This window comes from Danio aesculapii, chromosome 11, assembly GCF_903798145.1.
Source record: "Danio aesculapii chromosome 11, fDanAes4.1, whole genome shotgun sequence".
Classification (NCBI taxonomy): Eukaryota; Metazoa; Chordata; class Actinopteri; order Cypriniformes; family Danionidae; genus Danio; species Danio aesculapii.
In genome coordinates, this window is record NC_079445.1 from 1,622,340 (window position 1) to 1,648,949 (window position 26,610).

At 38.1% G+C, this 26,610-nt stretch overlaps 1 protein-coding gene across 1 annotated transcript in view; it reads left to right on the plus strand.

The window, feature by feature from the left end:
• The window catches only part of lrp1aa (low density lipoprotein receptor-related protein 1Aa), a 239,829-nt gene that overhangs the window by 36,960 nt on the left and 176,259 nt on the right, over positions 1-26,610 (plus strand). Inside the window, exon 3 of the mRNA XM_056467699.1 lies at positions 25,457-25,594. Within this exon, the coding sequence (XP_056323674.1) occupies positions 25,457-25,594 (138 nt within the window). The remainder of the gene's footprint in view (positions 1-25,456; positions 25,595-26,610) is intronic.

Consider the following 26,610-nt stretch of genomic DNA (forward strand, 5'->3'; position numbering starts at 1 on the left):
ACTTTTGCACCATTGGCTTTAGACTTTGTGCCTAGATTGTTGAAATACAGCCATATGTTCTTCCTGCCTCTCCTGTTTTTAAAATAAAAGTCCCACATATTTATATAGTATGTTTAATACAAGCCTAGGTAATCTGTACAAAAGGAAAAAAGATAATTGTAATCTCACTTGGAAATGGTGTGGCCAATCAAACACTGCCTGAGCCATGCATAATAATGATCCAAGATTGCTAGAGTCAGTGGTTTTTTTTTTGGTATGTCATGTCTATGTACTACATTTTTATTAATCAGCTATGCCTAGGTATACCCAAATTTACATTCTAGGACACCTTTAATTGTAATTTATGAAATTATAACAATCATACCTATTAATCACAATTTACAGAAATAGTTTATGCAAAAGAGCATCTCTGAACACACAACACGTCCAACCTTGAGGCGGATGGGCTACAGCAGCAGAAGACCACACCAGGTGCCGCTCCTGTCAGCTAAGAACAGGAAACTGAGGCTACAATTCACACAGGCTCACCAAAACTGGACAATAAACGATTAGAGAAACGTTGCCTGGTCTGATGAGTCTCCATTTCTGCTGCCACATTCGGATGGTCGGGTCAGAATTTGCCATCAACAACATGAAAGCATGGATCCATCCTGCCTTGTATCAGCGGTTCAGGCTGCTGGTGGTGGTGTAATGGTGTGGGGGAGATTTTCTTGGCACACTTTGGGTCCATTAGTACCAATTGAGCATGGTGTCAACACCACAGCCTACCTGAGTATTGTTGCTGACCATGTCCATCCCTTTATGACCACAGTGTCTCCATCTTCTGATGGCTACTTCCAGCAGGATAACGCACCATGTCATAAAGCGTGAATCATCTCAGACTGGTTCCTTGAACATGACAATGAGTTCACAGTACTCAAATGGCCTCCACAGTCACCAGAACTCAATCTAATAGAGCACCTTTGGGATGTGGTGGAATGGGAGATTGGCATCATGGATGTGTAGCAGACAAATCTGCAGCAACTGTGTGATGCTATCATGTCAATATGGAGCAAAATCTCTGAGAAATACTTCCAGTGCCTTGTTGAAGCTACACAATGAAGGATTAAGGCAGGTCTGAAGGCATATGGGGTCCAACCCGGTACTAGTAAGGTGTACCTAATAAAGTGGCCAGTGAGTGTATAATGTAAATTATCGTTTTTCAATATAAAGTTATTTTGGGCAAAGGGAAAATGAGATAAATGTTCATGAGCATTGGTCCCAATACAAGAAGCCAAATCTTCAGGAGCACTGCATACTTTATTGTGCTTATTGAGCAAACGTGCTCTGTTTGAGGATCCCTCCGTGCAGATGCCTCACATCATTGAAGATCTGATGAAAGAGGTTTATTTATTTACGTGGCTGGATTTCACAGTGTCTTTTGTGAAAGTGGCAGTGAAGTCTGTGGCTGTTCCCGCTGCAGCTGCTGAGACTTTCCTTTGCAGACTCACAAGAGCCAGCTTTGTACCACTGCCATCGCGACAGTCATACTAGCATAACAATTATCATCCTTTTACTATCAAATATTACAAATGTAGACATGCAGTTGAAGTCAGAATTATTAGCTCCCCTGTATATATTTTTCCCAATTTCTGTTTAACAGAGAGCAGATTTCTTCAACACATTTGTAATCATAATAGTTTTAATAACTCATCTCTAATAACTGATTTATTTACTCTTTGCCATGATGACAGTAAATAATATTAGACTAGATATTTACTAGTATTCAGTTTAAAGTGACATTTAAAGGCTTAACTAGGTTAATTAGGGTAAAGTTAGGGTAATTAGTCATTGTATAACAGTGGTTTGTTCTGCAGGCAACCCAAAAGACAATTTGACTTCAACTGTATATAAACAATGTAAATTGAACATCTCATCACCAAACTATATGATATCAGTACTTTTTTACAGCAATTTGATATTTGTCAATACTTCAGAAAATGACTTCAACAATATCAAGGGAAAAATCACTCTTTTTTTTTGTTGCTTGGGTTCAGGGAAGGGTTTAGGCCAGTGGTTTGCTAGCTGATCAGTGCGACAAGAGCAGTCTTCTCCCTCAAAAAATACCCTAAGTCATGCATTTTAGATTTGTAAAAATGTAGACAGCGCCCTCTAGTGGATTTGTCTTCTGAAACGTGCAACAAAACGTACTCATGACAATGTATTGTATGTTTCGCAAACATTTAGGCTGAGGTACATATTTCCAACGAGCCTGGGCTATCAAATTTATAAATATATATTATATATATTATAGAGGGTGGCACGGTGTCTCAGTGGTTTGCACTGTTGCCACTACAAGAAGGTCGCTGGTTTGAGTCCCAGCTGGGTCAGTTGGCATTTCTGTGTGGACCCTGCTAAAAAATCCAGCTTAAACCAGCCTAGGCTGGTTGGCTGGTTGACCAGCCTGGTTTTAGAGGGGTTTCCAGCCATTTCCAGCCTGGTCTTAGCTGGTCAGGCTGAAAAATGACCAGCTAAATCCAGCTAAAACCAGCCTGACCAGCCTGGTATAAGTTGGACATAGCTGGTTTTGGCTGGGCTCCCAACCTGGCTAGGCTGGTCAAGCTGGTTTTAGGTGGTCATCACCCAGCCTGACCAGCTAAGACCAGGCTGGAAATGGCTGGAAACCCCTCTAAAACCTAGGCTTTAAAATCTAGGCCTAGGCTGGTTTAAGCTGTTTTTTTCAGTAGGGGAGTTTGCATGTTCTCCCCGTGTTGGTGTGGGTTTCCTCCGGGTGCTCTGGTTTCCCCCACAGTCCAAACACATGCGCTATAGGGGAATTGATTAACTAAATTGGCCGTAGTGTATGAGTGTGTGTGTGAATGAGTGTGTATGGATGTTTCCCAGTACTGGGTTGCAGCTGGAAGGGCATCCGCTGTGTAAAACATATGCTGGATTAGTTGGCGGTTCATTCCGCTGTGGCGACCCCTGATAAATAAAGGGACTAAGCTGAAGGGAAATGAATGAATGAATTAAAAGAAAAGATTAGCTCCACACTGTACCCCCAACCAAACCTCCCTTGTATCTGTGTATCACGAGTGTGTAAAGTCATTTAGATCTGTCTCACGTTGACTGGGTTGAAGGTCTGAGCTCTGATCTCTCCGACCCGCCGAGCTGAGCTGTTGTTTAACATCTGACAGCTGCATAAATCAACCCAGCATAACATATCAAGGTTAACTTTCATCAAACACTTCATCATTTATACACCTGCTTGAGTCATTGTGTATTCAGGAGTTCAGTGTCTGGGCTATTAAAATGCAGGATGAATCAGTCTCTCCCTTCAGAACATGAAGAAAGAAAGTTCAGCTGTAATCATAGTAGGAGTCGCTAAATCTGTTTCGAATCAGTAATGCCCAATTAAACAGGTGGATTATTTTTTTCTCCACAGAGAGTTTAAGCTGATCTGTCTCAGATCTGTGTTATTGGTAATTGTTCACTTGATTTACAGTAAATCTTTAGTGGATTAAGATGCAGACCTTAACAGGGTCACAACATGAGGAGGAGTGACATTTTACATGATCATAACTTAATCAACATACACAGATAAAGTCAAAATTATTAGCCTTTTTTCCTTATTCAAATATTTCCCAATGATGTTGAACAGATTCAGGAATTTTTCACAGTATTTCCTATAATATTTTTTCTTCTGGAGAAATTCTTATATGTTTTTCATTTTTTATAACCATTTTAAGGTCAATATTATTAGCCCCCGTAAGCAATATTTACAACCCAGGCCCATTCTGAAAGCGTACCTCCACAGATGTTTATGGAGACTGCGTAATACATCCCGGCGGCACGTTGTTTTCTGCGGTTTTTGTTTTTGTGAATCCACTAGAGGCAGCTGTGTATGCTTTTTGAGATCTCAAATTTCCCTCACGAGTGCCGTTCGTGCCTGTTGTTCTCACGTAAACCCACTAGAGGCCGCTGTCGACTCACTTTTTGACCGACTTTTTGACTGACTAAGCGAATGATCGACTGACCCACCCTCCCCCTTCCCTAAACCCAACCAACACGTTTCAAAAGCAATCCAAAAACATAAAAGCCCTCGTCTGATTTTTACCACGTTTTCAGATTTTACCACATTCTCACCCTGCTATCTACTTGCTTGTTTTATTTTTTGGATTCTGTTTTTGTCTTACCTGCTTACTGGAACCGCTCTTCACTGGACTCGAACCGGAATGCTGACATGCCACTTCTGATACCAAATGATCAACTAGAAGTCGAGTTATTATTTGCTGTTCCTAAAACTTGGATCGGCGACAAGACTTTTGTCAGGTAGTGTAGTTTGTTGATCGCTCCAGTATGTCAGCTGTGTGTGTATAGGTTTAAAATTGACCTTACCTCTTGTGCTGTGCACATATTTATGATTATCTTTATTTACTTAGCACCGTGGTCCTTCGAGACATGACATTTCATTCCACTGTATGTCCACGGATGAATCAAAATGACAATAAAGCTAAATATAATAAACCTGACAACATTCTGAAGTGAAAGACGTCAATAGGTGCTTTCTGATAGTTCAACAAATAGCTTAGTTTAATAAATTTGGTCATAAGATTACCAGTGCTAGCTTGTCATGCGCAATCTTAAGCTAGTTTTAATCGTATTTAAACAACTAGGAATAATATGGTATGTTTCTTAAGGTACCCACAGCTCCATTTATTAAGTGATATCTCACGGTGTCCTCCAGGGCTCGGTTCTGGGCCCTTTTTCCTCTTATTATACATCTTCGCTTCCATTAGGTGATGTAATTATTATTAGATCTCCACAAATCAATTAGTACCATGCTGGGCCACACAGAGAATATAAATTTGTGGTTGTACCAGAACGTAATAAAGATTGATTATTCTGGAAGAGGCGTCTGTTATGCCTTATCTAGACTCCTTGTCTCTGAAACCCATTAATCACATTAAGAATGCAGGAGTCGCATTCGACAGCAGCTTCACTTTTGAGAAACTCTATTAGCAATGTTTATAAAACAGCATCTCTGAAGTATGCACAATTCCCTCCCCAGCTGAAAGCAAGAGACTCATTCACACATTTTCATACGCGTCTGATCTGCAGACGAAGTGTTTTGGCTGGTTTATCAAAGAGTTTGGTGCAGCTGCAGGAATGCTGACTCGTACTCGACTGGGATGTAGTCTTAAATCCCTTCAGCGGCCACACGTGTCACACAGAATGGATTTCAAGATCCCTTATTGACTTTTAAATGTCCTTATGGTGTCGGCCTAATGCACCGTAGCAATATAATTACTCCTTACAGCACACTTCCAAAAGCTGAAGCTTGTGATTCAGCCTTTAGTCATTATGCTAATATATAGCCTCCTGGATATATGAATATGACTCAGTTAGCACCTTTAAAGAGTGTTAGAAAATACTTGACATAATTAATATCGACTGGATTATTTGTTTTCACTCTGTGTTTAGATTATGTTCTTTTAAAATGTGGGAATTAAAGTAGATCCATCACAATCTGAGTGTTGAGACGTGCCAACAGTGATTTATTTCACATACATAAAGAGGATCATCCTACATCAGGAGACATTTTAGCCAAAATCGCAGTAGCAGTTTATAATATAGTTCCAAATAGTATTTTATTAAACATCAATTGTCACAGATGGAAGTTTGGGTCACACGTTATTTTAAAGGTGCTGTATGTAAGTGTTTGACTCTTCCAAATCATAAAAACACCATCATATGTTTAAAGATATTTCAGAAACATGCTCAGTACTCTTGTTTAACTGAAAGACAATGCTGAAGTCAGATATTTAGCTGTGAAAATGTGTTTTCCGTGCCGGAACGGCTGTTTTTGTTTTGGTAATTTTAACCTACCCAATGCCAGTTTAGCAGTATTATATTTCAGCACCCCGGGTTGCCTTGGTTGCCTTCATTCATTCATTCAGAAAAGCTCTGAAAGCTTGCGTCCGTGACCGAAATGCGACCTCCAGTGGACAGTAGCAGACTTTGAAATGAGACGCAGATTCAGAGTTCCACATGAGGCTATTAATTAGCAAATAATGTAAATATTACGAGTGTAAACATTAGGTGAGCAGGTTACATTGTAACCCCGTGTCTTAACAACACGCTACGTGATTTGCAGTAATAAGCAATTTGGCTGTTTGCACCCGACGAAACACGACAGAAATGTAAATACAGCCATTCAGAAGCACAGAATAGTGCACTCACTGCACTCCAGCGAAATGGTAAGGTTAATAATCGAATTAATACACATTAAACCTCTTTAACATTATTATATCTAAATGCTTAATCCCTGATGTGTGTTGGTTTGCACAGAGCCACTGTTCTGAAGTTCAATTTTAAGCAGTTTATTTTATTTTCCAGATCTGAGCTGAACTATCTGCTGCTGCTTTCAGTATATGACAATAAATGTCATGTGAAATGGCATTCAAACTCAGATTATTAGCATATAACACTTAATAAATCACATGAGGTGTCCCTGAGCTGATCATAGCTCATCATGTTGTTTACCTGTGAGAAATAGAAGCCGTTTCTAAAATAAAAATGTCAGGTGTTGATTAGGACAGAAACTCCTTTTAGTATGAAAAATATTTCTTCTATTGCATGCCGTTGCTTTTAGTTAGAAATAGGTTCAAATCAGCCTTAAATTAGCCTTTAGGCTTGATAGTCACATTCATGTCAATCTGGCAACCTGCGCTTCCCTGGACTCGTCAGAGGAGGACTCGAGTGAAAATGTGTTTTGATCTGGGAGTGCAATACCTAGTTCAACCACTGGGTGTCAAACGTAAATACTGCACCTTTAAGGTAAAGATCTTGCTATTAATACCTGAGTACCTTTAAACATCTTCTGTATAGTGTCTTAAAGGATACCTGTAATTGTTTTTTATGATCTGATCCTTTTTATGAATGGTGATTTTGTAATTTTATGGTTTTATTTTCTGTGGTTTTTGTGTCAAACTTGATGTACTTCCTGCCGTCTTGACTAGGTCTCACTGGAAGAAGAGACAGTACTGTCTCAATGTGATCTCCTGGCTAAATAAAGAAAATAATAAATAATAATAATAATGTAACATAAAGTATGGCTTTTGCCTCAATTTACTCCTAATTTGCTCATAATAATTGGGTTTATTTGGTTAGGGATGTAGTATAAGATCATGCAGAATATGTACTTTATAAGTAGGGCCAGACAGAATATGTGGATATTTTTTGATATTTCTGCTGAGAATTTTGTAAAAAGTCTGCAGATTTATGTGCAAATATTTTGGAAGTATCATAACTAAAAACTTAATATATGACATAAAAATAATACCTTTTAAACTTTTATTGAATGTTTACAATGCAAATCTAATTAGATCCACTTATTCGGTAAACAAAGCAAGTCTCTCATATAATATCTCTACTAAAAGACAGAAAGTTTTACTTACATTTACAATAACATTGTCATATTAGTCAATAATATTACTGAAATTAATATAAAAACTGAATAAATATAAATGTACACACTTTTATACAAGTAAATAAATAGGCTCAATGATGGGCCTATTTATAAGTAATAGTAAGCATGCAATATCGTAATAATAAGCAGGTAATAAACCACTAGTTAACAGTGAGAATTGTTCCTAAAGTTTGTTATCATCCTTAGCATGTGTGTATTGACCCAGTAAATATTGAAAACTTCCTATTCGCCAGTGAGTGAATGTTAAACTTCACACTGAAACGACTGATGTGTCATCTGGGTGAAAAGACTTGCGTGTGGTGTGCTTGGCTTTCTAATTTTGCTCGACTTGTTCTTGAATACCCCCAAAAATATTCTATAAATCACAAAATCAAAATGAATGATTCATTTTTAAATGTAATACTGCATTGTTTGTCGTAGCTGATTTAGCAGCATACATCATTATGATTTCTAAATACGTGTGTTCATAGGATATAAACAGAACATCGTCCTCTCAACTTTAACAACATCTCTTTTCTGATTGGTGTTCGCTAGTGTGAGAGCGGGATCGATCTGACGGTCAAATGAGATCCACCAATAGCAAGCCACAACTATCCAATCAACACCCTAACCACAAAATCAAGCCCCGCCCACATTTGATCCAGTTACAAGTATTGCTCATTATGCATGTTAGTAAACACATTACAGTGTTTCCTCTAGGATTGTTTCCAGCTGTGGCGGCAGACTCTGTTGGGCATTTTACACAGATCTACCAACTACATGTGGCGTTATTTCATTGACAAATGTCAGGAGCGCAGTATTAAGTCGAGATCACGCTGCTCAAGTGCAAATTTTCTTGCGCGCTATCAAATAAACCCTGCTGAAGTGCGATTTAGCACGTTTATGTAGCGAGTATGTCTCCAGAATTTATTCGATTTGCTAGCAATATTTATGAATTTCTCCAGCAGACATACAGAGCGGCATTAATGTATCCTGAAGTAAAGTGAAACAGCTTTAAACTCCAGCAAGATCAAGCCATTGTATGCAGAACCTTTATCTATTAATTAAATATAATTATGGATACTGTGTTCATCATAGCTGAAAGCTACGTCGTGTTTGCTGGCATCACGCGTCACACACCTGACAGTCAGTCAGCAGGTCACCTTAAAGGGTTAAACAAAGAACGCACAGCACTACTACGATTACAGAAAAGTTCACGCTGTTATAATTCACTTATCTTTCCATACGCTTTTGGTGCGTTTATAACCCGCTATTTAAAAAAAACGACTGAATGTTTTGAATGAGAAGCTGTAATGTAGCCGTGGCGGGATGAATTTTGATGTGGCGCCCCGCGATGGACGAATGAATGTAGCGGAAACCATTCATTAACCAATAAAACCAGTAACACTTTAGATTAAGTCACAATTAACGGTATTAACAAATAATTTAACTAACACTACAAGCTTAATAAATGACTTATTAGCTGTTTGTTAATAGTAAGGTAGAAGTTGGGCTTAGGTTTTGGGTTAGGGTGTCTCGTCTGCTGTAGTGCCATCTTGTGGTCTTCTAGTTGTGTTCTGGTTTTTAGTTCCTGTTTTGTGGTTCGCGTGATCGCTAATTGTTTCCAGCTATCTGTCATTGTCTAATTAGTGTTGTCTGTATAAGCTTTGTTATGTTGTGCTTCGTTTGCCTTTGGAGTTTTGCTGTTCGCTTGTGCTCTCTGTTCACACGATTCTGTTTTGTCTGGCTCTTATATGTAGTGATGGCGAAATGAAGCTTTCTGAACCAGTGAAGCGCTCGACTCAATTGTATCGGAAAAAGATACGTTACTCGAAGCTTTCTAAATCAGAGCTCGATGAGGACCTCTTCTGGTTAAAGTGTGGGAAAGCACTGTTGGAATAATGTCAAATGTTCACAACTGACCAACTCATTCATGTAGTAATACAACCACAGTAATATAAACAAATGACTCAATTACTGTAGTTTTTACACATAAAGTATATTACATTACACCACAGATGACTGTAGTAAAATCCAAGGTATTCAAAAGTATTTACATCTTATTCCAACTAGTCACTCGTTCCAAGCGGGGATCGAACCAGCGATTCCGGCATGGTAGGCGAAAGCACTAAGGAGGAAGCTATGCGAGTGAAGCTTTTGCGCTGCGCTCGCCAGATGGTCTCCGTTAAACACTATACAACGGTATGCAATGGTTTTCTTTAAAGATAGTTGTTAAAAATAGGCTAATACACTTTAGTATGGTTCAAAACCTTTGTACTTTAAATTACTGTTGTATTTTAGTTTAATTACAGGTGTGTGGGACCGGTGCAGTGCTTTGAAACAGTAGAAACGTATGTAATCGACCCCTAATCTCTCGCTATACACTTTAGTAACCCATGGGGGTGTTTAGACCTTTGAATCAAAATTCGAAGCAGTCATGTGGGTATAGGTGAAAGTGAAGCTTCGGACGTCACTGATCATGTGATGATGGCAAAACGAATCAAGCTCCGATACACTGCTTCACTGCGAGATGTATCGTTTTTTTGATACATGCTTCGAAGCCTCAGTGCACAACATCACATCACTATCATTTTGGTTTGTTTGTTTGTTCACTTTGTTTTTGAATTCCTGTTCAAACATTGTTTGATTCACTTTTGTTTATTGTGTTGTACTTTTGGTCTCTGTTGGACTTTTCGTACCTGGCCTGTCCCCTTATTTTTTTATTAAAACTTCAATTGCTGCACTTGGATATATCTTGTATTTTTGTAAGCCCACCGTGACATAGGGATGCAGAATTACACCATACTTCATCAATACTAATGAACAGCTAATATCTTAATAATAGGCAGCTAATAGATAATAGCATGCATTGTGTAGAGGCGAGATTCAGAAGTGCTCAGAAATCCAATCTGATAGGGCAATTTTGCACAAAACTATTTGATGCAAAACTCATTTTTGACAAACAGGATTTGTTTGGCTTGTTGAGAATTAATGCAATTGTTTCCTACACATGTAATAAAAATAGTGATCATTAAAAATCCACTTGTGTTGAAACAAAAACCACAGTAATTTCTTTGTGGTAGTTTTTGCACAATGTTTGTTCTGTAAAAGTATGAACATTTCTTCGGATCTTTGAAATGCCCCCTGGTAAACATCACAGTAATACAGTAAGGGGAAAAAAGTATTGAATACGTCACCATTTTCCTCAGAAAACATATATCTAAAGGTGCCGTTGACTGTAAATTTTCCCCTGGATGATGGTAACAACCACAGAAATCCATAAGAAAACTAATCTAATTAGTTTACAAATGAAGTTATGTGTAATATAATGAAATGACGCAGGGAAAAAGTATTGGACAGATGAAGAAAGGAAGGTGTAGTGAAAGCCCAGACAGCAGCTGAAATCTCTCATGCTTCTCATGAAATATCAGCTGCTTCAGTCCAACATCTACATTAGCAGGAGGATGAAGATGAAGCCAGGGTGGACATTTCAGCAAGACGATGATCCAAAACACAGCCGAGGAGACTCTCAGATGCTTTCAGAGGAAGAAAATCAAGCTGTAGAATGGCCCAGCCAATCACCTGACCCCAATCCAATTGAGAATACAAAATAAAGCTCAGATTTTATAGACAGGACCCAAATGCAAAGTCCCAAATGCAAGACCCAAACGTTTACAAATGCAGATCGGATCATTATGCTTCATTTCATTTGAAGAATATAGAAAATAATATTAATCCAGCTAAAAAAAAGCCTTTTTTATTGTCAATTTTATTAATTTAATCCCAAATACAGGATAAAAAAGAACTCAGAAATAAAGACCCAATCTGATGGAGCCATCAAACCCAAACCAGCTTCAGATTTATCCAGCGGTAAGAGAGATTTCAGAAGGAGCATGTCGGATCACACTCTTGGACAGATCTTCAAACACTGAGCGATGCTGGTATGTGGATGGCTTGCATGATGTTGTCAGGGTGAAAGGTCAAATCTACTCCTCATTCATGATGTGAGACGGGCTCTTGTTATGGATCATTAATCTCAGCTTGAAACCGCCGACATCTGAGGAGCCACGGAGGAAAAACAATCGTTCGAGAAACAGATGTTGGTAATAGTTACTGCGGTAAGGGCTTTTGTTCGAGTAATAGTTTGGCTTGTCCGGAACACGCGATGGGCAGGGACAGCTGTTTTTGTGTGCTGTAATTGAATTGTTTGTGCCTTACAGGACACACCACTGTAACCATGTTTATTTATGCTATTGCTAATGGAAACTTTAACAAACGTCCACTTCTGATGTCAGTTAGGAATGTTTTCAGGACTTATGTCTTAAATTAAATTAGATTAGATTACATTAGATTCGACTTTATTGTCAATACACAAGTACAAGGCAACAAATGCAGTTCAGGTCTAACCAGGAGTGCAATAGCAGCAAGTGCTGAATATAGGTATAAGTTATAAAGTGCAATTCAAGAGTTCCCACTTAGATATGCTTGGCGTTTAAAGCAGGTTTGGCATGCTGTCCCGGGAGAGAACCCTGAGCTCGGAGATATTTTAGCCTAGGGCTCCCGCCCAGTCGATAAGCATATCAGGAGATCCAAGATCAGGTAGGTCTCGAGAGCTCCCCCTTTAGAAAAGGGAGGAAAAGGAGGAGATGGGGTGGAAGGGGGGACTCTTCCAAAACGAAGATAGAGCAGTAGGAAGAAAATGATCCATTTATAGTAAACTAGGATCACTCTGATTGGATTATTACTGATTACAGATGAGCGGCCAGTCATGCTCAATCATATCACGTGCTCCTCTCCAAATTAGTCTATGAAACTTCACTTCTAGAAAAACTATGAGATTTACAGATGAATGTACTATGAACATTAGGGTGTATTAAATATGAACAGAGATCTACAATAGATGAATATATGTACGGGTTGCAATAATAAGAGGTATGCAGATAGATGTGAACATAATTACGAATGTATATGTACAGTTCAAGATGAACTAATGCAACATGGTGCGATAAATATTGTGCAAATATTAAATAATGAGGTGTTTATGGGTACGATTTAGTACGATTTGCTCATCCCCCAATGACGGTTGGGTTTAGGGGTGGGGTTAGGTGCCACGCCTCCTTTTTAAAATCGTACAATTTCGTACAACTGAACTCAGATAGAAAGGCCTGACTTGAGTAATTTGATAGTTAGTCGTAAGATTATGTCTAGTTCTAGTGTGGTTTAGTTTTGTTTAAGCAGCAGGGAATTGTATGTTGTACTCTACATGTCGTGTGGTATTGTGTGGTGTCCCCCAAGGCTCGATTCTGGGCTCTTTTTAAAGTTATTTTAATATGTTCTGTAAGTGTGTGTAATTGTATTTGGCAATACAGCAGCTGTGATCTCTGATGGCTCATGCCATGTGTGGAAACTTCATTTTTAATGACATATTAAGGTAAAAAGTAAGACATGGATTGATCTTATTGATGAATGAATGCACCGGCATCTAGGAATGGCTCATTTCTGTATTACATGCGTGAGTTTTGAGACAGACTGGCCTGACTTGGGTAATTTGACAGTTAGTCATAAGATTATGTCTAGTTATAGTCTGGTTTAGTTCTATGTAAGATGCAGAGAGTAATATGTTGTATTGTACATGTCATGGGATATTATATGGTGTCCCCCCAAACCCGATTCTGAGTCCTTTTTTTTGTTGTTATTTTTATTGTGTTCTGTAATTGTGTGTAATTGTATTTGGCGAAAAAAGAAGCTGTGATCTCTGCTGATGGTTCATGCCATGTGTGGAAACTTCATGTTTAATGAAGTATTAAAGAGAGAAGTAAGACGTGCATTGATCTTGTTCACGCATGAATGCACCAGTGACCTGGAATGGCCCATTACGCTTCTATTATGTGCTTGAGTTATGAGACAGAAATACCTGACATGGACAATTTGAGTTGTACATTTCACTGATATGAGCCTCAGGGGCCAATATTTCACATGTTGTGATAGAAGTAGTAGACATTTTAACAAAATGGTGTTTCGACTTAGCTACATTATACATCACAATTACTACTTGAAGTGCGAAAGCATAACTGTTTGATGCGTAACTCATTTTTAACAACCGTAAATTGTTTGGCTTGTTGGGAATTAATGTCTATTGTTTGCCTATACATGTACAGTAATGCAAATATTAATAGTAATACTTGAAAAATTTCTTTTTGGTAGTTTTTGCACAACTTTTGTTCTGTAATAGTCTGTTCTAAAGTGTAAACATTTCTTCGGATCTTTGAAATCCACCCTGGTAAACATGAAATAAACAGTAATATACAAACTAGATCTGTGAAATCAGCTTAAAATAATGGTGTTTACAAATGCACATAAGATCATTACTTCATATGAAAAATACAGAAAAAAATAACAATTCAGCTAAAATAAACTTTTTTTAATTGTAAATTATGATTACACTGCAAATAAAGCTTTTCTTACTTAGATTCTTTTGGGCCCTATCTTTGGGCCCCTATTAGTATTATTTATTATATGCATATTTATATTTGTTTTAATAAAAACAAGCCACCTGTCAGGCTTTGTAGACGTCTGCATCAGCATATGGGGCATAAGAACAGGACGTGTGTTTGGATATAACTCAGTTTTTTGACAACACTTCATTATTATTGTTCATTTATTCGTTTGCTGGAGATTAGAACTGAATTTAGAAATAGTTTTGACAAATCTTTGCGCTTAACAAAGGAAATTAAATATGTAGTCTAATGGATGTCTACAGTGGAGTGAGTTTCCTTTGTTTCCTCACTCCACCAAAGTAAAGGAGTAAAGAGGAAAAGTAAAGTAAAGAGAAAGTAAAGAGGCTGAATGGAGGAGGCTCGTTCTTTATCCTCGCGCTGCAGATGCTCTGTTTAACTGTTTCCTCGCTAGTGAAGCGTTCAGTTTTTACACTCACAAAGTCCGACATGTAAATAGCAAAATGCACCATGGCGCGACGCAACGAGTCTTAAAGGGAATGAGAGACAAGACTCTGATTGGTTTAATGTACGAGATTCTCAAAACACACCCAGAACTCATTAAGAGAATAAGCTCAACCCTGTTAGACCGTGCACAGGCCGCAGAGTGTATTTCTTCATCCTTAAAGCAGCAAAAGTGGATTCGGACACGCCCTTAATGCGCTTGCGCCATGTGATTTAGACTTTGTGCCTAGATCATAAAATAGAGCCCCTTTTCTTATTTCTAGTCCAAATATCTACAAATTCTTAAGTCAAGAAGTATTTACCTGACAAGCAAAAAATACAGTAGTTTTAAGAAATAATATGCCAAAAGTTTTTCCAATGGGATAAGCAAAATAATCTTGTTCTTGTACATAAAGATTATTTAGCTTGTTAACTTACTTAATTTTGGCACATTATTTCCTAAAAGTAGACATTCATGTTTTGTTTGTCGAGAAAATTCTTCTTGATTTAAGCATCTTTAGTTATTTATACTTGAAACGAGGGCTCTATTTTAATGACCTAGGCGCAAAGTCTAAAGCGTATGCGCAAAAGCATTAAGGGCGTGTCCTTAATGAAAAACTAAGCAAGAAAGTTTTTGTAGTGGACTTGAGCACAAATTCTGAATAAAAAACAAAACAAAACATTGATCAGTACTTTTCCACTGCTTTAAAAGGCAGTAGAGGGAATTCATTGCACACTAGGCAGTGTTCTATGAGTAGTAGGCTAGTATTCTGAACACAGCCGGTGCATTGTATGTCAGCCTGCTGTATAGTTTGTTTTCCACTGGGCCGGATGGCAGTCAGAGATTTATGATATGGCTGAACGGCGGCGGCTTTTGGGTAAACCACACACTGCAGAATAGAAACTAGTCTAAATCTGACCGGGGAAACTTCACTGATAAACTCTGTCACATTTGCCTGTGCAGAGTTTTTAGTGTAACTGTTTGTCAGTCTGTTAGTTTGCAGTGTTATTTAAAGCTGATCAAGAAAAAATGCCTGTTGATTTGCTAAAAGATTACTGCATAATCACTGCTATGATATTGATCCTTAAAAAATTAAAACGTCAGCTTTCAGCATTTCTGAACAAACACAATATGGCTTTTGTTTGATTAATATTACAGCTATCAACTTATATATGAAGTATAAAATAAATACAATTGCAATATTGCAATCTTACAGCATAGATGGATCTATATTACTGTAAATGGATTATTATTCAGTTATTAGCCCTCCTGTAAATTTCAGTATTTCAAATATTTCCCAAGAGGTGTGTAACAGCAATTTTAGAACTTTCTTTACTCTTTGCCATGATGACAGTAAATAATATTAGACTAGATATTCTTCAAGACACTAGTATTCAGCTTAAAGTGACATTTAAAGGCTTAACTAGGGTAATTAGGGTGAAGTTAGGGTAATTAGGCAAGTCATTGTGTAACAGTGGTTTGTTCTGGAGACAATCCAAAACAAATATAGCTTAAGGGGGCTAATAATATTGACCTTAAAATGGGTTAAAAAAATATGATTTTAGGGTTTCATTTACAGTTGAAGTCTGGATTATTAGCCCCCCTGTATATTTTTTCTCCAATTTCTGTTAACGGAGAGCAGATTTCTTCAACACACTTCTAATCATAATAGTTTTAATAACTCATCTCCAATAACTGATTTCTTTTATCCTTTCCATGATGACAGTAAATAATATTTGACTAGATATTGTTCAAGAGACTAGTATTCAGCTTAAAGTGACATTTAAAGGCTTAACTAGTTTAATTAAGTCATTGTATAACAGTGGTTTATTCTGTAGCCAATTGAGAAAATAATTTCTTTAGGAGTTTAATTAACATTAATTTGACTTTAAAAATTATTTGCATTTTTTAAATGCATTTTTTTTACCAGCCAAACTAAAATACATTTCAGCAAAGGATAAAATGTAATAAGAAATAATACAAAAATCCCTTTGCTCTGTTAAACATCACTAAAAATCACTATAAAATTACATAAAAAAGAATAAATGTAAAAAGCATCAACATTTCACAGGAGGCCAAATAATTTCTACTTCAACTGTTTATGAAATGAACTATTTTATATGGATTAAATGAAGAATAGATTAACTTACTGTCTTAAAATGTTTAGTTATATCAAATGAAAATGTCTAGTCATCTCAACTTACATCAGTCAAACAGTCTAAATTAAGCTAAAGTTATTAAGTTATTAAGTTAAAGCTACTAACTTAAAGTTATTAAGTTAAAGCTATTATGAAAAAAATGAGTTAAAACTGAATTAACTTATTAAAATAAGTAAAACATTTGTTGTCTTGACTTTTTGCATATCACTTTGTACAGTGTACAGTTTAACACTTTTAATATGTTTTATAAGCCAAATGAATGACTTTCCAGCAACCTTTTAACAAGATGTAAAATAAGTCTCCTAAAATAAAGTTCCTTGAGTGTGTGTAGTGAAGTTTCAGCTCAAAATAGTACACAAATAATGTTTCATAATGCTCTGAAACTGACCCTTTCAGGCTTTGATCCTAAATGTTGGTGTTTTGGTGACTGTCGCTTTAAATTCAAATGAGATTGTGATCTTTTCAGAAGAGGGTGGAGCTACAGATGCCTGTGTGTCAGAATAGTGGCAGATTCACAACAAGACTAACTTCCTATGCTAATTAGGGATAGATGTGCACTAGTGGGCGGGGCTTTCCCCCTCTGATGACACGTACAATGGGAGAATGTCAATCAAAGTGTTTGAACAGACCTTTACCAGTAGAAGCTGCATATAGTCACACACTGCTGCCACACAGCTGTGTTTAAACCTCTTATAAAAGTGATTTTTGCACAACATGCCCCCTTTAAACCATTTTAAAAAGTTTAAAACAGCATAAGATGTTGTTTTGGATGAAAGAAATCTTAATTGAATTATAATTATCAACAGTCAATGCTCAACAGACGGTTATGTAAGTCAAATCCTCCAGTTATTCAGCCTTTGAGTTCAAATCTGCCTCCGCTAAACAGCTCACCCTTGGCCTAAATAGCTTTACCTGCTTTGAGTTTAACTCACACGGACCTTCAAGCATCTGCTATCTATAAATCAGAGAAATAAACTAGACGTCAGCATGTGAAAACGGCAGTGCTTTTTTTCACATCGCCTCTTTATATTCTCAGTGTTTGGCTGATTTGCCGGAGTGGCGTGTGGTCGTGTCGCAGGGGCCCGGGGTCACTCCCGTCTCCCATGTGATAGAGTTTTCCATGTGTCTGAGGTTTCTGACTGAGCGGCGAGAGTTTCCACCTCCAGATCTTCTGGAACGCCACATGTGATCATAATATAACAAGAGGCTTATGGCCTGAGCACACGCCTGTGCAAGAGTGCACAATCCCCGGCTCAGAAACAATGCCAAAGCTTTCTCTGCGATTAGAAACCTTTTTATTCTGAAAGATGAGGGGTTTTTCACTTTCGCCTTTATTGTTTTTTTTGGTACTTAAATCAAAAGCAAATGCAAATGTAACATGTCACTTTAAAGACAGAGCTCACTGCAAAACAATGCTTTTCTTACTTGAGGTTTCTGTCTTGTTACTAATCCAAATATCTAGAAAGTATTCAATCAAGAAGCATATTCTAGACAGGCAAAAACTATCAACACAGGCTCATTCTGAAAACGTAGCCCTATATACGTTACTGGAGAGTGCAAATTATGTAGCCAGAGGTACACATGACTGCATTTTGTCTTTATAACAAATGCTACAGGGCGGTATGATGCCTTTACGTCCGTATGGACCGCTCACCTCCTGCTGTTAGTTTGTCCTGTGGCTTGTTGTTTATATTGGTGGACTTGAGACGTAGAGAGGAGTTGACCATGACGACGGGGTTCGAGTCTGGCAAAGAACTGTTCCAGAAAGCAAGTAAGACAAAAACAGAATCCAAAAAATAAACAAGTAAATAACAGGGTGAGAATGCGGTAAAATCTGAAAACATGGTAAAAATCAGGTAAGGGCTTTTCTTCTGTCTGTTGGGTTTAGGGAAGACGGTTGGCGGGTCAGTCGGTGCTTTTAAACACACTATTGGTTGGGTTTAGGGAAGGAGGTGGGTGGGTCAGTCGATCGGTCAGTCGATCGGTCAGTCGACAGTGGCCTCTGGTGGATTTACATGAGAACAGCAGGTGCGAATGGCACTCGCGAGAGAAATTTGAGATACACAGCAGCCTCTGGTGGATTCGGGAAACCAAAAACTGCAAAAAAAAAACATACCTTCTGGGATGTATTTGTTACTCTCCAGAAATGTATATAGGGGTACGTTCACAGAATGAGCCTGGGTTGAAAAAATATTGTGTTTTCAGAAACAATGAGTCAAAATTAAGTGAGTTTTTCTTTAAAACATCCTAAAAGATCTGCCAATAGGGTAAGCGAAATTATATTGTTTTCGCTTTGAAATAAAATTACTTTCCTTTTTCCATTTGGGAACTTGTTTTAAGGAAAAACTCACTTCATTTTGACTCGTTATTTCTGAAAACAAGACAATTTATTTGTGTGTCTAGAAAATGCTTCTTGATTTAGGACTTTTTAGATATTTGGACTAGAAATGAGACAAAGATGACGAGATGTGAGCTCAGTGGTTATTAATCGACAGTATTTGCTTTTATTCAACTCATCTGTTCGTCTGGCTTTTGACCTTCAGCTACATTTTAATCTTCAAAACATACTAACCACGCATAATCTTTAAATTTTTCTAAAAAACGCAAGCATGTACATCTATCTCTCTCACATATTATTGTAGCATAGTTTGTGCTGAATGCAAAAAATACATGTTGGCCAATACTACCACAACAAAAAGCTGAAATAAGCACAAATGTCAGGGCATGTCGAAACATCTTAGGGGCGCCTCATTCATTTTTCTTCTGCTTAGTCCCTTTATTCATAAGGGGTCGTCACAGGGGAATGAACGCCAACTTATCCAGCATATGTTTTAAACAGCGGATACCCTTCCAGCTGCAACCCAGTACTGGGAAACACCCATACACGCTCATTCACACACAATTAGTTGCCAATTAAAAGCCAATTTAGTTCATCAATTCCCCTATAGCGCATGTGTTTGGACTGTGGGGGAAACTGAAGCACCCGGAGCAAACCCACACCAACATGGGGAGAACATGCAAACTCCACACTGAAACGCCAACTGGGACTCGAACCAGCGACCTTATTGCTGTGAAGCCACAGTGCTGACCACTGAGCCACCGTGTCGCCAGGGTAAATTCAACTTAATTTTAAAATAGTTATATTTAAAATCAAAATTCATGCAGAAAAAAACTACATTACCCATAATGCTGTGCAGAAAATGCCATCAGTCTTCTCTGCATTCCAGTCCATTTTTTGTGCATTTCTCTCACTAACTCCTCTCCGCCTCGTTCACTTGGATCTACATCATTGATTACATCACACAAGTGTCCACTACTAGTGGAGCATCTAAATGGATTTAAATGGAACGCCCTAAACTCTTGAACACTTGGGAACTACACTGTTGTAGTTGCACTCCCTCGGTCAAAATCAAAGGACTTTTGCTAGACATTTAATTTGGAATCCGCTACAAAACTTGAAATACAAAATGAACGTAATGTAATTACTTTGCAAAAATGTCACCACATGCATACATTTTTCCTCCCCAACCTCCTGTCAAGTGCATCCAGCACCTGTGTGTGTGTGTTTCTACCTTCATACTAATGACTGGACCCCTGAAATCCCTCCTGAAGTCCCTGTGAAGTCGGACTGCGCAGCTTCAGGTCTGTAACAGATGGTCTCAGTTGTTGAGAGACAGACTGGTTCCTCTGACCACCACCGGGACTTTTACACCTCCAGCATGAGGATTTACAGACGGCACACATCATCAGCAGTTTGAGCTCCAGTCCTCCAGCAGGCGCTATAGAGAGAGCAGAACTACTACAGCTCTTTTCTCTCTCACGCTCACACACACATTTAGCACAGCTCCTTCAAGAGGCATCTAATATTTATACGGGTCACCGGCGAAAAGGGGGTTTCTAAGCATCTAAACATTAAAAATGTAATGGTTTTAAGAATGTGTGCTGCTTATTTTGACTCCAAATCATCACTGAGAGCAACACTATCGTTTATACGCCAGAAAATCTTGCATGTCGTATTTTTAGATCAAGAATTATTTGATGACGTATTAAAAGACTTATTTTAAGCATTCCAGTTTGGCACCAAAACATTAAATTAATAGTCATTTGAAATAAGTATGGTTCGCCACTATGAAACCACTTCAAACCGCTAGATTTGACCCATTTGACAGCACTATCTTTTTAATAATTCAAAATAAATGCTAATTTAGTATTATCACTTATTCGTTCACATTTTGAACGAATCTTCAATATGACTCGGGAACTACGAGTCCTCTCAGGAAGTGATTCGTTCCTTGATCTTCTTTGCTTTCAGGAGCTTTGATGTGGAGGCTGAAGTATGAGAAGGAGCGCTATCCTGCTGGAGAATCTGCCCTCTCCTGTGGTTTGTAATGTAATGGGCAGCACAAATGTCTTGATACCTCAGGCTGTTGATGTTGTTCATCCACTCTGCAGATCTCTCCATACTGAATGTAACCCCAAACCATGAGTTTTCCTTCACCAAACTTGTCCGATTTCAGTGAGAATCTTGGCTCCATGTGGGTTCCAGTTACATTTGTCCAACAATTGCACTCGCAATCAGAATGCAATGAAATAACAAATATGGTGTTATTAATTTAAAACATTTTGAATTGAAATGTAGGTGTTAATTAAAAAAATTAAAAGATCCTGCTTGACTCAAATTTACAGAATTAAAACCAACCCAGGCTCATTCTGAGAACGTAGTCCCGGGGACGTTTCTGGAGACCGCGAAATACGTATCCGGGGGTACGTACGGGTGCATTTCAGTTTTTTAAGCGAACGCTGCGGGGCGGTGTGACGCCGTTCCCTTCGGTGCTTGCCGGCCGGCTGGCCGGTCGCTCGCCTCCGTGTGGAGGGCTTTCCCGCTGCTACCAGTTTGTCTGGTTAGCTCTTCATGTACTCTGGCGGACTCGAGGCGCAGAGAGGGGCTGACCACGACAACGACGACGAGTGGGTTCGAGTCCGGGGAAGAGCGGTTACAAAAAATCAGGTAAGAAAACAAAAACAAAATCCAAAAAATGAAGCGAACAAGTTCATCACAGGGTGAGAATGTGGTCAAAATCCGAAAACGTGGTAAAAATCAGACGAGGGCTTTTCTTTTTCTGGACGGCTTTTCTGAATCGTCGTTGGTTGGGTTTAGGGACGGAGGAGGGTGGGTCAGCCGATTGGCCGGTCGCACGGTCAATCATTCCGTCATCCAGGCAGACAGGCGGAAGGACGTTCGACAGCGGCCTCTAGCGGGTTTACGCGAGAACGGCATGGGAAAAAGCGCGCACAGCGGCCTCTCGTGGACTCGCGAAAACAAAAACTGCAAAAATACGTACCTCCCGGGATGCATTTCGCGGTCTCCAGAAACGTCTATGGGACTACGTTCTCAGAATGAGCCTGGGTTGATTAAAACAGTCTAATTTCTCGTCTATACTCAGATTAGTTTGGATTATAAGTAGTATTGATTCATTAATTAAAGAATTAAATTACTTATTGATCAATTAAGTTACCTTTCAGACAAATAGATAAATAATTAAAATGCAATTTTAGTATTAAGCAACTAAAGTACTGCTATTACCAGATGCTGTTTCCTTTGTTTTAGATATTTGATTACCAGGTCAGTATATTGTGCCTCATTTATTTCAAACTTCTCTTCACCCCTAAATGAAGAACGAAGTCTTCTCAATAGAAACCCGTGTCATATTAACTTAATAAAACAGTGACTTCATGCGTGTTATTTGTTCTGGCGCAGTATCGATGATCTCATCGGTTAAAGCAGACGCTCAGGGAAGTGTTATTGTCTTAAACTCGGCTGTGTTGCATCAGTTTTTCTGTAAAAATAAAACACATTCGCTCATTTCAGGTCAATAATTTGAGGACTTGCAGTGTGTTTTCACTCCACGCCCAGTTCTCTGTCCAGTCCAGACACAAATACAGCTCATCCAGTGACTCAAACACAAACACATGACTGCACACTTATGGACGCAGTCATAATACAGCCATAAATGGGGATTTTTAACCAACTGTAGAAGAAAGGAAAAGAAAATGCCTCAGAATGATTCATGTTTCGTGAGGTGAAAAAAGCTCAATTGTTTATATACTATAGTAAACCTTTTCTAAAATAAGTCTATGTGCTACTGCATTAAAGAGGATCTATTATGCTAAAATCACTTTTATAAGGGGTTTAAAGACAGCTGTGTGGCAACAGTGTGTGAATATATTCAGCTTCTGATAGTTAAAATGTATTAGGTTCACCACTAACCAGCAGATGGCAGAATTCTACATCTAACACCTAGATCAATATGCAGAAACACACCATTAACGTATAGCTAAGAAGTAAAAAATAAAATAAATAAAATCTTGGATAATATATCAGATATTGGCCTCAGGATCTGTAGTTATCGGTTATCTGTATTGGTAAAAAATTAATTAAATCGGTGCATCCTTACTATTTTTATAATTAGGCTTGCTAAAAACAGACTGCAGAAATGCTTTGATTGACATTCTCCCTTTGTATGTGTCCTCAGAGGGGGAAAGCCCCGCCCACTAGTACTCATCTCTTCCTCATTAGCATAAACAGTAGCTCTGAGGGAGAAGCAGCCATTCGCCATTAGAGATTCATCTGCCATTATGCTGACACACAGGCATTTGTAGCCCCGCCCTCTTCTGAATAGAGCACAATCTCATTTGAATTTAAAGCAACAGTCACCAAAAGAGATCAAAAATCAGGATCAAAGCCTGAAAGGGTCAGTTTCAGAGCATTATAAAACATTATTTGTGTGCTATTTTGAGCTGAAACTGCACTACACACACTCTAGGCATATCAGAAAGTTATTTACATCTTGTTTAAGGGGTATAGTAGGTCCCCTTTAATTCATTTGGTGGATTATTTTATCCTAAATAGACCTGTATTGCGTTCAAGCATACATGTAATCAGTTTTGGCTTGCTCTGGGTGTCGAACACATTGCTTTGCTGCTTTATTAGTGCCACGCTTTGCTGTTTAATCTACAGGTAGTAAATTGTAGCGTTCTTTCTAAATATTTAGTCTACTCTATGAACATGGATTCCTGGTTGAGAGTTTATCATTCATGTAATGTTGTAGAAAAAAAGCCTCTTCCGCTGCACCAAGGCTTCATTTCTTTATTAAACTACAGTAAAAAGCTGTAATACTGTGAAATATTTGTGCAATTAAACATATCTGTGGGGCGGCACAGCGGCTCAGTGGTTAGCACTGTCACCTCACAGCAAGAAGGTCGCTGGTTCGAGTCCCAGCCGTTTCTGTGTGAAGTTTGCATGTTCTCCCCGTGTTGGTCTGGGTTTCCTCTGCGTGCTCTGTTGTAGCGCATGAGTGTGTGAATGAGAGTGTCTGGGTGTTTCTCAGTACTTGGTTGCAGTTGGAAAGGCATCCGCTGCATAAAACATATACTGGAATAGCTGGCGGTTCATTCCACTGTGGTGACCCCTGGAAAATAAGGGAAAAACCTGAATGAAAGTGAATGAATGAACAGCTGTTTTCTAAGTGAATGTATTATAAAAGGTCATTTATTTGGGTGATTTGAGAGCTGATTTTTATATTCGTATTCATTCTTTTTTATTTCAAATAAAATCTGTTCATTCGATTTTTTAAAACTTAATATATAAACTATATATAAAAATATATATAAACTTAATATATAAATATTAAGCAGCACAAACACTTGTCAAATTGGGTAATAATAAAAAAATTAATTGTTTATCAAATTAAGCACTAATAATAATCAATAAAAAGTAAATCATAACAATAGATTGATTACTTGATGATTCAATTACATTTACAATGTTTTACTGTGTGTGTTTGATCAAATACAGCCTTAATGAGCGTGAAAGACTTTAATCAAATTACATAACATTACATAACGTAATGCGAATGCTAAAGGAACGTTTTTAGAACCTAAATTTGTTGGCTGAGTAGATATTTTGATACAAATAAAACAGCTTGTGTTTTGCCTCCGCTGGAGATCACTTCCTTATACCACCAAACTACAATCCCCAGAAGTCATTGCACTTGTCACAGCTAAAACCATAGACTGTAAAAGATATGGATGTTGTATCTGTGACGTCACACATAGGTTTTTGAACAACGCGAAAGAAGCTACAAGTAGGCGTGGCCAACCGTCGCCATTTTGTTCGCGTGTCATCACACCGACTGGGGGATACCAAACAAGGGCAAAGAGGCGGAGCGTGAGCTGAGCTACAGACGCCTGCTGATATTTTGCTAAGACAGACTTTTCTTCGGGAGAAACGCTTAATACTTCATTACCTGAGACTCGTCTGTGTTCTGACCACATGTGCTTGGTTGTACACTATATCAATAAAGTGTTTAGACTTTAAAAACTAGCCACTAAACATTGTTTATATGACGATTTTCTACAGGAGGAAAATGCTAATTACTTAGATATCATCTGGGTTTCCTGGAGCCAGCCCCCAAAGGCGAGCCGATGAATTGCAGTTTTATTTACTTCCGTATTGGCTTCCCGAGGGAGAGCTGGAGATTGCCGCTTGGCTGAAACTCATTCTAGACTTATTACAGGACTACTTAAGCTCTTCACATACACACACACTTTGCTGAGTCTTGTTTAGCCTGTGAGCACTATGAAGCGTTTTCGCTGCATTGTCATGCCGTGTTCACACCTGTTGCTTTGTTTATTGTTTATGTTGTTTTGCTGCCTGCATCAATCTCTTCGCCTGTGACCATGACTACTCTTTTGGATTGCCCTCATGCTACCGTTTGTACCTGTTTGACTGTTGACTGTCTGACTATTCTTTGTTAATAAACTACATGTGGATCCTGCTGTCCCCAACCCACCTCCTTACAGTTTGAGTGTGATTATGCTAATGCTGTTGTCCTCTGCTCTCTTTCAGGTCCTCATAACCGTGTGTCCCGCTGTCCTCCTAATGAACATCAGTGTCTGGGTTCAGACGTGTGTGTTCACATGAGCAAACTGTGTAATGGTGTCCCGGACTGCACCGATGGAGGAGACGAGGGCCCACACTGTAGAGGTATACACCGGCTAACACTGATTATTTCAGACTCCACCACAATTTAAGTTTACACCATCATTATTAATACTACACTGTAAAAAGTAAATGTTAATTAACAGTTTCCGTATTTTGTTAATTTTTCTGTTTATTTCCGGTAGTGAATTGCATTATGGGATGTTTGATCTGTGCTCTGTTCACTTCTGATTATGAGTTTATCAAAGTGACATTTTAGTAATTTAAATTAATAATATAATGCATATAAATGATATATAAAAGGGAAATAGGTGTGTAAAATAACAGAAAATGTGCTGCAGTTTATTACAAGGTGTTTGTAGCGCAATATACAACACCAACCCAGGCAATATAGCACTGTCAACTATTACGAATATTCATGAAAGTCACTTTTTTCTCAACTTTTCCAAGGTTAAAACTTGTTGCAAGAAAGATAAAAAACCCATAATACTATGCTACTTAAAAGCATAAATAAATGGAGAAAAAAATAAAATTAAACATGAATGACAAAATACGAAAAACTGCTAATTTACGAACACGTTTTACAATGTAGATATGCAGATCTTTTTGTGGAAATGAAGATTTATGAAGCCAGATCTGTCTCAAAAATAAGACGTTTGCAAAAATAAAGCTCATACATGCACAGCACAATTCACATTTACAAAATCCAATTGGTAAATTCAAAACAATTCAAAAGTACACAAATCCAATTCGTAAATTCAAAACACAGTTTGTGAATTCGCAAGTAAAAATTGTAAATATTTCCCCAAATGATTTGTATTTGCATATTTATGAATTTCGTTTTGAATTTACGATTTGGATTTGCGTATTTTTGAATTGTGTTTTAAATTTACGAACTGAAGTTGCGTATTTACGAATTTCGTTTTGAATTTACGATTTGGATATGCGTATTTATAAATTGTGTTTTGAATTTACGAATGGGATTTGCGTATTTATGAATTTCGTTTTGAATTTACTAACTGGAGTTGCATATTTATGAATTTCGTTTTGAATTTAGGATT